Raw genomic sequence first — 12,427 nt, 5'->3', positions numbered from 1 at the left:
TTTACCCTGATTTTCCTTGTGAGCTGTAAGGTAATCTTCCTCTGCGAAATTGAGTAAATAGTGATTTAAAACCTATCTTACTATAAAAGTTCAATTATAAACATGACATGAGGAGCAAAACATAAGTCAGAAATCCTTTCTGAGTTCTACCTCAGACAATGACTTTTCCCGTGTTTTTACATTTGAAGTTCCAAGTTATTCAAGCAATTTATGGTCACTCTGTGGTAATGTCAGACTGCTTCCATAGCAATCTTTCCTGTAAGCTGAAAACGAGACATTTAGATGCAGCCAAGTGAACAGAATAATTTGATTTTTTTTTAATCCTTGGTCAAATCCTCTCTTGGATAGATGTAGAAAATTATCTGACCTATGACTGTTAAAATGTCAGCCATTCTGCCAACTGCCTTAATGGCAATTTCCCCAGCATTAGCAATAAATACATGCATCCTTCCTTCTTTCAAGTTATAGTACATTGGCAAGTAACAAACTAACAACACTGAGTTTGGGCAATGTATTAGGTCTAAGCTTTTCTCCTGGTAATAGCAGCTGTGTCATAGTTCTCTCACCCTTTTGGAAGTGACAGGTAAGCATCTTATGCAGAATGGATTCCAAATCCAGGTTGCTCTGTAAAGGGGAATTTTACTTTCTTAGAGACTGTTCCCTGTCAACAAGCTTTCATCTGAAATTAACTGCTCTTACCATTTAGATAGCTAAAAGCTAAGAAATACTCAAGAGTGGCTATAATTTTAGCTGGGTGACAGCCTGGTAAGGGTGATTCTTCAAATGGACTCCGACAACCAATAGGCTAAGTCTGGAGATTGTTCCTTGGCAAATGCATAATTATCTACTGCATGTAAAAAGGAAAGCCAAAGTTAGGCTAATTAGAACATCTCATACTTTACAAAAAGGTGTTCTAAGATTGTTCTAAGTTCTAATACTGTTTAATTATTCCCCAAACCCTGTTCAGTAGATCTAATTCATTTATACCTATTTTAGAAATGAGAAAACTGAGGCTTGGAATAGTCAAAAAACTTGCCTACAATAATTGAGAGAATAATAGAGTCAGAGCTCAACCTAAGGCTCAAGATGTATTCATTCATTCATTGCTATAGGTTAAGAGCCTAAAACATGTCAGGACCTATAAGGGCACTGCAAATATTATGAGTAAAGTATAAATGATATAGTCGACAGGATGAAAGGGAAAATGCCTACAATCAAGAATAGTCTATCTGGCAAGGTTATCATTCAGTACTGAAGGAGATAAAGAATTTCCCAGACAAGCAAAAGCTCAAGTTCGTCACCACGATATCAGCATCACCAGAAATGTTATGCCCAGCTGGTGTGGCTCAGTGGTTGAGCATCGACCTATGAACCAGGAGGTCACAGTCCGATTCTGGTCAGGGCACATGCCCAGGTTACAGGCTCAATCCCTATTAGGGGGCATGCAGGAGACAGGCAATCGATGATGTTCCTCTCTGATCAATGTTTGTATCTCTCTATCCCTCTCCCTTCCTCTCTGAAGTCAATAAAAATATATTTATTTTTAAAAGAAATGTTAAAGAAAATTCTTTAAGTGGAAAAGAAAAGGCCAAACTAGAAATAAGAAAATATATGAAAGAAAAACTCTCACTAGTAAAGGCAAACATATCGAAAAAGTAGTAGACCAACCATTTATAAAACTAGTATGAAAACAATAAAAATGGCAATAAGTACATACCTATCAACAAATACTTTTTTAATATTTTTATTGATTTCAGAGAGGAAGGGAGAGGTAGAGATAGAAACATCAATGATGAGAGAGAATCATTGATTGTCTGCTTCCTGAATGCCCCTCCACTGGGGATTGAACCTGCAACCTGGGCATGTACCCTGACTGGGAATCGAACCATGATATTCTGGTTCACAGGTCGACATCAACCACTGAGCCATGCTAGCCGGGCTCAACAAATACTTTAGATGTAAATGGACTAAGTGCTCCATTCAAAAGAAGCCAACTAGGTATCCACTGATAGATGAATGGATAGAGAAATGGTTATGTATGTATACACACACACACATACATACACACACACACACACACACACACACACACTGGATTATTATGAAGCCATGAAAATGAATAAAATCTTGCCATTTTCAGCTATATGGATTGATCTAGAATACGGACTTACTTATGCTAAGTAAAATAAGTCAGAGAAAGACAAATACTCTATCATTTCACTTATATGTGGAATCTAAAAAAACTAAACAAATGAACAAAGAAAACAAACAGACTCATAACAGAGAACTGATAGCTGCCAGAGGGTTGGGCAGAGGAGGACTGGGCAAAAAGATGAAAGCAGTTAAGAGGTACAAACTTACAGTTTTGATATAAATAGTTAAGAGGGTAAATTAATTGTATATATCTTTTACCACAATAAAATAACAAACTATATTTACAAAACAAAACCCAACCTTGAACTGAATAAACAAGATGATTTGTAACAAGAATAAATTTTAATCCTACTAGTTCAAAGGCATTAATCATGTATAAGACCTTGGAAACTATGTCCTTTTAAGAAAAAGCTGAAGAATAAGACAGAGGAGGCATATTTAACCTATGTAAAGGAAGACTAAGTGAAACCTAAAAGAATTAGCACTGAGAAGGGAACCTAAACTTATTCTGTGCTTAACTAGACTAGAGAGTTTATTAATGTACTTATTCAACTAATGTTGACAGAGAGTAAACGATGTGGCAGGCATTGTTCTGGGTGTTTCTGATATAGGACGAACAGAACAAAGATCCCTGCCTCCATGGGATTTATATCCCAGTGTAAGAGACAGACAAGCAATAAACGTAAGTAAGTGTGTAGGCTGCTTCTAGGTGGCTTCCAATAGTCCCTGGTAGTCGCACTCTTATGTCATTCCTCCCTATATATAGACTGGACTTAACAAACAGCATACAGCAAAGATGATGAGATGTCTCTTCTGAGATTAGGTTAGAAAGAATGTGACTCTGTCTTGCCCACACTCTCACTCTCCTGACTGACTGATTGCTCTGATGAAGCCAGCTGCCATGCTATGAGCTGCCCTGGTGAGAGGCCCTGTGAAGAGGCAAGGAGCTGAGGGCAGCCTCCAGCCAACAGCCAGCACTGAACTGAATGGTACCAACAGCCTCATGAATGAGCTGAGAATGGATTAATCTCCAGGTGAGTCTTGAGATTACTGCAGCCCTGGCCAATACCTTGAGTGCAGCTTGTGAGAGACTCTAAGCAGAGAGTCTACATAGACTACTGACAAACAAAAACTATGATAATCAATGTTGTTTTATCTCAGAGGGAAGGGGGAGGGGCGGGCAGAGATTAACCGAAGAACTTATATGCATATATGCATAACCCATGGACACAGACAACAGTGCAGTGAAGGTGTGAGAGGAAGGGAATGAGGGGGGTTCACTGGTGGGAAAAAGGGGACATCTGTAATGCTTTGAACAATAAAAATAAATTTTAAAATAATAATAAAAAATAAAATACTAACATGCAAAAAATAAAAATAAATATTGTTTTAAACCACTAGTTTCTAGAATAATTATCTAATGCAGCAACATATAATTAATACAATATATTAATCATATGGTATGTTAAAAAGAGATGCAAAAACGTAGAGCAGGGTACAGGTGGAGGGGTGCGAATTACCCTTTTAAAAAGAGATGTTACAAAGACTTGCAAGTGAATGTTTACAGCATTATTCTTAACAGTTAAAACGTTAAAACCCAAATGTCCATCGGTTGGTGAATGGATAAACAAAATGTGGTATGTCTATCCAATGGAGTATTAGTCAACCACAAAAAGAAACGAAGTGCTAAGACATACTACAACATGGATGAACCACAAATGTATTAAGAGAAAGAAGCCAGTTACAAAAGACTACATATTATATGATTCCATTATATGAATGTTCAGGAAAGAACATCTATACAGCAGAAACTAGTTTAGTGGTTACCCAGTTCTGGAGATAGGGATAGGATTAACTTTAAATGGCATGAGGAACCTTACTGGGTGATGAAATCATTAAAAAACTGGATTGTGTTTGTGGTTGCTCAACTCAGCAAATGTGTTAAAAATCATTGCATTATACACTTAACACAAATGAATTTATGGTATGTAAATTATACCTCAAAAAAGTTGTTTAAGAAAACCATGCATGTTAACACAGGCATGGCTGAGACTATGACAAATGAGTAAAAACTATAAGGAAGGGTATTAGGCATGCAAATATTTGGGGGAACTACACCATACAACAGGAAAGCTATATATACAAAGCCTACAGCACAAGCATACCTGGTGTGTCTGCAGCACTGCAAAGGTGTGGCTAGAGCTGAATATTTTTAATAGGAAGGAAGGAGATGAAATAAGGGAATTAATGACGAATAAAGGATGGTGGTGATAGAAATCATGTAGAGCATATGCCACTGGCTTTTAACATGAGAGTCAAAGAGAGGTATACCAGTATGAAAGTTCTAGGCTGAGGAGTGATATGATCTGACTTGCATTTCAAAAGGATTATACAAGCCTGGCCAGTGTGGTTCAGTGGTTAAATGTCGACCCATGAACCAGGAGGTCATGGTTCAATTCCTGGTCAGGGCACATGCCTGGGTTGCAAGCTTGATCCCTAGTAGGGGGGATGCAGAAGGCAACCAAGCAATGATTCTCTCTCATCACTGATGTTTCTATCTATCTCTCCCTCTCCCTTCCTCTCTCTGAAATCAATAAAAATATTTTTTAAAGAAAGGATCATATAACATAAACTATAAAAAGAAATTATAAAAGCTTCATATAAACTAGCTATCTCCAGAGTTAACCTCTCTTATCTGACTGGGATACTAAAGGAGGTCTGGATACAGACAATAAGGTGGTGAAGGCCTGGGGTGGGGGGCATGGCCTGGAAGAGGTAAATGGAGGGGGGGAGGGGACATATGTAATACTTTCAACAATAAAGATGTTAAAAAAAAGAAAGAAAGAAAGGGAAACTTGCCAGTGTCTCAAGATGTGGCCTATGAACCACCTGCATCAAAACCTGGTTTCTGAATACTTGGGGCTGGGGATGTGAGACTCCCAATTTTACAAATTTCCCAGGTGATAACTCTGAGAAACAATGAACCAGATAAACATCAAGGTCCCTTTAAATTCTAAATTATGAGAACATATGTAGGCCACCTGAACCATGTCTATCTAAAGAAACGGCTAGGGTTTATTGTAACTAGATGAATTCGTGCACGGGTGGGGTCCAGTCAGCCCACCCCAATTGGGGCCAGTCAGGGCTGGCTGGGGGGAGGGGCCACAGAAGGTTGGCCAGCCAGCCCCGCCCTCATCGGGCCGGTTGGCCATCAGCAGTGTGTGTCTTGGCGACTGGTCGTTCTGGTCGCTTGGCTTTTATATATATAGATATCTGAATTGATTATTTTATTTTATTAAAGATTAAGTATATTTTTTCCCCATTCCCAAAAACCTTACCCAGTTATTTTTTTTCCCAGCATAAATTTCCATGTTCTCTCCATACTGGGGCTCTTCCAGCAATGTCTGGTATTCGAACATGAGGCGGGAGCTCTCGCGGAGACGGCTGCATTGAAATTGGTGATATTGCTGCACAAGTTCCTTCACCACAAGTAAGAGACATTCGGGATTTGAAGGATTCCAGGAGGCAAGGTTCTGTAGAAGCCATAAATAAAAGGCCAGTTAAAAATGAATTTTCATACAAATCCAGCATACAGTAGCACATCAATATAGAGGGAAAGAATGATGAAATGCTAAGAGGAGCATACTACTCTTAGTGATAAATTCAGAGCTGAAGTTAGAAAACTCTTTTCAGCTTGGCAATTTCTCCTGCCTTCTAAAAACCCTCACAGAAAATCAAGAGAAATTCCATCATGAGTAGCCAGAAACAGTAAAGTGTAAAGCAGGGTAGTAATAAACAATAAACCTAAATATCCTAGAAGATATAATTTTAGCTCTGGAAGACTTAATTTGTTTCTTACTCATTTATAATTTTATTTTTTTAATCTGCACCTAAATTCAGCATTATATGCTAATGGCATCAATTCAGATCCACAGACCATCTGTGATACCAGATATAAATAAATGTTCTGTAAACACTAGAGTCCCACAGAAATATAAGCATAATGGTGATGGTTTAGCCTGAAAAAGACAGGAATGGAGTAGAGATGAGGGAAAATACAATTAGGAAATGTAAGATTCCGAGAAAAAAGAGGAAGAAAATGGCTGTGAGAGCTTATGACCAAGAAAGGGGCTAGAAATGAGGGAAGAGCTGGTAAGTATGTACTATTTTTAAGCTGACATTCATTCATTCAACAACTATTTACCAAGTGCCTATTTTGTATGCACCACTGTTCTTGGCAGAGATGAGAACAAGCCAAACCCTTGCTCTCAAGGAGCTTACATTTTAGTAGCCAAAATAAACAAATAAGGAAATATGTCAGATGGTGATAAATGCTACTCAGAAAAATAGAGCATGCATCCCAGAAGCCTAATGAAGGAAGTTCTTCAAGAGAAAGAAGCGATCAGATTGTGTCAAATGATGTTGATAAGTAAGACGAGACCTGAGAACTGACTGCTGGGTCTAGCGACACTCAGGTCAATCCTGTCCTCAACAAGTGTTACTCGGTGAAGTAGAGCTTGATTGCCGAGGGTTTAACAGAGAATGGGCAGAATGCAATAGCGGACAGCTACACCAACAATTCAGTCTGATAACTAGAGGGGAGTGTGGGGTTCAAGGGAAAGTTTTGCTCAGATATTTGTAGCCTAATGGAATGTCGGTGTCGAGAGGGGGTAAACGTGATGATGCAAGGTGGGGAAGCAGAATCCCAGGAGAGAACACAGTATATAGGGAGCTAACCATGGGATCTCATAGAGAGCTGGCCTTGGAGATAAGCAGAGAATCCACCCAAAGGGAAAGGAGAAAAGTCAAACTAGATGAGTGGGAATGCAGGCAGGCCATTCCGTGTGGTGAGAGGAGCTTGTGGCGGTTCTCTCGGAGAGCTGGTATTATCTCCTGAAGCAGGAAGAAAGGTTATCAGCTGAGAGTGAGAAAGAAGGAATGGATATTAAAAGTTTGAGAAGTGTGAAACAGTCATTTAGAAGAATCATTCAGAAAAATAAATGGACTGAGGAAATTAAGAGGAATTCCACATAGTGCTAAAAGCTCCACTGAGGTTGCAAGTATGGTTATTAAGTGAGTCCACTTAGATAAATTCCACTGTCTGGATGCAATGTGGAATGGGAGAAATTTGAGTTTAACAAAGGTTGAGATCTTGCCAGACAAGTACAATAGACAGAAAGACGGGCAAGAGATCTTAGAAAGTTTGCAAAACAATTATTGTAACTATGAACCACGCACTGTAAGTCAGGAAAAAGCCAAGTCAGTTCATAACGGAAGTGAGAGTTGGTGTAAGGGTGGTAGGACCTATAGTCCTGGTGAGCTAAAAAAAATGTTGGCGTTGACATACTAAAAAGAATGAATTGGAAAGACAGGAGGTGTGGTCAGAGAATAAGACATTTGAAACTGAGATGATGGAGGTGACCTGTAATTGGTATTAACAAGATCTGGCTAAGAGTGGGCCTGGGCTAAGGTAGAGAGGAGGACAAGATCACTGAAGGAAACGAAGTCAGGGACTGACTGAGAGGCCAGGGTGTTGAAAGGGTTATTTATATGAACATTAAATCACCTGAAACCATGGCAAGCATAATAATGCAGAGTAACAGCAAGTCATGTGCTTAAATCTTCGATGAAGGTCTATAGATAACAACAAGGAGGGATTGGTGGGTCGTATAGTCTGAAGGCATGAATTTCAAAGCTGGGGCTGGGTGATTAGAGAAAACAAACTGACATTTTCCTTGGTAGCAGCATGGAAGAACACCTGCCACACCTCCATATAATATTATATCATTTTATAGATGAGGAAAGTGCGGCAAAAAGAAGTTCAATATCTTATCCAAGGTTACAGAGCTATCAAACAATAAAGCTGGGTTTCTGACAAGCAATTTGACTCCATGTCCTCTTTAAGCACTACAGCAGATGTTCTTCCACAGTTTGGGCTCAGGTACCTTTGACAGTCTTAAAAAGTATTAAGGATCCTGGCTTCTGTATATATGAATTATATAATTAAATTTACTATAGTAAAATGAAAACTGAGAAATTAAAAACTTTTTAATTATTAATTCATTTTTAAAAAACAATCCTACTACATGTTAATATAAAAACATTTTAATGAGATAACTATATTTCCTGGAAAAATAGTGAGAAGCCTGACATTGTTTTATACTCTTGCAAATCTCTGTGTCTGGCTTTTTAAAAAGCTGGACTTCCCTATATGCTTTTATAAAATTCAGTGTTGCAATATGTTGTTTTGGCTGAAGTATATAAAGAAAATCCAGCTTCACTCAACTGTACATTGAAAGAGAGGAGTATTTTTAATAGCCTTTCAAATAATTCTTGATATTCTTATTTGATACTATACCAAAACACAACAGTAGTAGTTTCTTAAAGGTTAGCTGCAATGTGAAATATGAAGGTATATTAATAAGCATTTCATGTTCTTACATTAAATTCCATTTGTCTATCCTGCACTTTTAAAATTTTTCAATTAGAGTTGACATACAATATTGTATTAGTTTCAGTTGTACAACATAGTGATTAGACATTTACATAACTTCCAAAGTGATCAACCCGACAAGTCTAGTACCTATCTGACACATACATAGTTATTACAATATTATTGACTATATATTCCCTATGCTGTACTTCACATTCCCATGACTGTTTTTATAGCTGCGCAATTTGTTTCTTAATCGCTTCATTTTTTTTCACCCATTCCCCTATCCATCAGTTTGTTCTCTATGTTTCTGAATTTATTTTGGTTTTTTTAGATTCCACATATAAGTGAAATCATATATTTGTCTTTCTCTGTCTGACTTATTTTATGTAGATTTTAAATGGATCTTTTGCTCTTGTATGGTTTTTGTACCGTCGTGCATTGGTTATTTAGAAAATACTGATTCACTGAGTTATGCAGATCTTCCAAATCTTGACATATTTCATTTATACAATATCAAAAAAAAATCACATTCATTAATATCATTGACCAATCTCACCAGAAAGATTTTCTATTAAAAGAAGACAAAAGTTAAAGAAATGCATCCTTTAAAGGGATAATAATTACTCTGTTCTACAGAGTGTATGGATTTACAGGGACTAAAAATCATGAAATGTTCTTTTATTTATAGGCAAGATAGGTTTAAATTAAGACTTGATGAACAGAGAAAAAAATTAGAGCTTCAGCATCATACAGTGACTGAAAGAGGCCTCTTGCTATGAAGTAATCTGATCAAGAGTACAAGGTCCTGTGCTCACTTTTGAGCTCCTCAAAATATAAATAGGATAACAACATAGCATAAAACAAAATGATCATTATGTAGTTTGGGATGCATTTTCTTCAGAGATCAATCAAACATTAATAAATAGAAAAAATACACAACATTCCATTTCTTGGTTAAGTGTTCCTTTTAAGTCTTTGTTCCCGTACAAAAACAAAAAGCTTCAGTTGCTTCATTAAAAAAAAAAAAAAAGCTTTTGTAATTCAATCATTTCTCTTTAGATCTCTGCAAGTTAAAGGCTATTATCTATACACACATACCAAAAAAAAAAAAATTATGAAAGCATATAAACTGGCAAACATCGCTTACCAATTTGAATTCATTTCAATTGATTCAACCTAATTGTTAAATGCATAGTAAAGACAGGCCAACCAGTCCCTTTCCATTAAAATACAATCTCCCGATACATGAAAATGCATCTGACCTCTTTGGCCATTAAATGCACACTTCCCTGGGAAATGACTTAGCTGAAAAACATCCCCATCAAGGGAGATACAGATCTGCTCAGTGAGATAAAATGTCCTCTACTATTGCTACATGACTACTTTTACTTATTAGGTCATTTGTGGTTTGAACCACTTTGCCTAGAAGAAGAGACCACAGAAGATATACTAGATTTTGGTCACTTCCTAAGCCTAGAATACATTTTAAAAACAGGTCTAGCAATGCAGTATATTAGAGCTTTCACTATCTGAGTAGGAGAGAGAGAGAAAAAAATGTCCAAAGCTTCTTCAGGAAAAGGGGACAGGGGAATAAATTAAGTGTGAAAAACAGAAAAATAAGTATTTCTCTATTCGCAAAGCTCTTACTGTACTTTTTGGTAGTTCATGAAAAAAGAAATTTGAAATGAGAATGGCCATGAAGAGTAGGCATAGTATTCATAATATATTAACAAAGAGAATAGAAAAGAGATTTCAATAATGAGTAATGAAAAATACATTAAGAGAAAGTGATAGCCCTGGCCAGTTTGGCTCAGTGGATATAGCATTGGCCTACAGACTAAAGGGTCCCGGGTTTGATTCCGGTCAAGGGCACGTATCTTGGTTGCAAGCTCAATCCCCGGCCCTGGTCAGGGCGTGTGCAGGAGGCAACCAATCGATGTGTCTCTTTCACATCAATATTTCTCTCTGTGTGTCTCTCCCTCTCCCTTCCACTCTCTTTAAAAAAAAAAAAAAATTAATGGAAAAATATCCTCAGGTAAGGATTAACAAAGAAAAACAGAGAAAGTGATAAAATAGCAAAAACAAAAGAATTAGCTACTCTTTTGAAACCTTATTCAGTCTCACTAAACACCTATGAAGCAGTTCAGGGAAGGTATTATGCCAATTCTTTTCAAAGACGTGTTAACCATTAACCAGAGGAAGAATAACTGCTGGTACTCAAATGCAGACAACTGACAATGTAGAGTGTAGACCTGCCAACCCTCCCCCATTCAGCTTACTGAAGTATCGCTTTCTAACCAAAGAACTGGCACCAGCCTCTGTGCAGTTACGACCTATTTCACGCCTAGTGATAATTCTGACTCCCAACTTCGGCTTTCCTGTCCAGGATGCCTGACTTGAGGGATGCTCCTGCTCATGCAACCCCCAACCTTCCCACATTTCTCTCTTAAATACACTCCACCACACATTTTATCTCCCCTAATTAATAACCTCACGAACTTTAAAAAGCCCAACCAATTCTCAACTCCTTTTTGAGCTTCCTTATTGTCAGTAATATAGAGAGGGATAATGTTTTCAGATGCCTAGATCACCCCATTTCATGTCTCACTTATTCAAAACATGGCTTCTCAGCCATGCTGAAGCAAATTCATGTACAAGGACACCAATAAATGAAAATGTTGGGAAACATGCACTAGGTTCATATCTATGGGGAGATGAAGAAGGAAAATAAGCAACTTAGCCAATGAGTCCTAGGACCATCACTGCCTAATAATGGAGGGGGAAATCTTCTACAGGGGAAATAAATTCTTCTAAAAAATTAAAGCTTATAGCCCGACCAGTGTTGCTTAGTGGTTGAGCATCAACCTATGAACCAGGAGGTCAGAGTTCAATTCCCAGTCAGTGCACATGCCCAGGTTGCAGGCTTGATCCCCAGTGTGGGGCAGGAGGCAGCTGATCAATGATTCTCTCTCATTATTGATCCTTCTCCCTTCCTCTCTGAAATCAATTTAAAAAAAATCTAATTAAAGCTTATATAAGAGTTTCCAATTAATTAAAGGATAAAATACAGAAATAAATTAGAAATATTACTAAAAATTATATGGTAGTATTTTCCCAATATATACATATATTAAATCAAAATGTGTACACCCAAAACTAATATAATGTTATGTCAATTGTATCTCAGGCAATCGGGGCCTGTCGGCTGGGGGGAGGGGCTAACAGCCACCACAGCAGACAGGCAGCAGACCAATTGGGGCCTGTCAGATGGGGGAAGGGACCTGGGAGGTTGGCCACCACCCCAAGGAGGGAGCCAGCCCTCGGCCCCCCTGGGAAAGGGGCCGCATTTGCTGCCACCCATCCCTGGGTTCCCCATCCCAGCCCGGGGGCCTGGCCCCCAACCAGGCAATCAGGGCCTGCCGGCCAGGGGGAGAAACCAGGAGGTTGGCCGGCAGGCCGCATCGGCAATCAGGGCCTGTGGGCTGGGGGCAGCTCCTGCATTGAGTGTCTGCCCCCTGGTGGTCAGTGCACATCATAATGACCAGTCATTCCAGTAGTTCCAGTCATTCCAGCATAACGGTCGCTTAGGCTTTTATATATATAGTTTTTTAAATCCTTTTTTCAAAAATCATTCTCAATATCCCCTAGAAACCCTATTTCTAGAACTCTAAGAAAACAAAAAAATAAGTGGGGTTCACAGACAAAAAAAAAAAAATATGTACATACAGTCATTTATAATGAAATGCAAATAACCTAAATGCCTGGTAAAAAAAAATCGCTGGAAAAACAATTATAGTCATTAAAAAAATAATATGGAGCCAATATGTTTACAAATAC

At 38.2% G+C, this 12,427-nt stretch overlaps 1 protein-coding gene across 2 annotated transcripts in view; it reads right to left on the bottom strand.

Annotated features, from left to right (window-relative positions):
* The window catches only part of BABAM2 (BRISC and BRCA1 A complex member 2), a 356,468-nt gene that overhangs the window by 245,234 nt on the left and 98,807 nt on the right, over positions 1-12,427 (bottom strand). For both annotated transcript variants that reach the window (XM_054727885.1, XM_008162284.3), the window contains exon 5: positions 5,493-5,687. In XM_054727885.1, the coding sequence (XP_054583860.1) occupies positions 5,493-5,687 (195 nt within the window). The remainder of the gene's footprint in view (positions 1-5,492; positions 5,688-12,427) is intronic.

Source organism: Eptesicus fuscus, chromosome 16 (assembly GCF_027574615.1).
Source record: "Eptesicus fuscus isolate TK198812 chromosome 16, DD_ASM_mEF_20220401, whole genome shotgun sequence".
NCBI classification, from domain to species: Eukaryota; Metazoa; Chordata; class Mammalia; order Chiroptera; family Vespertilionidae; genus Eptesicus; species Eptesicus fuscus.
Note: the sequence above shows the minus strand (reverse complement) of the source record. Positions and strands in the feature narration are given on the sequence as shown.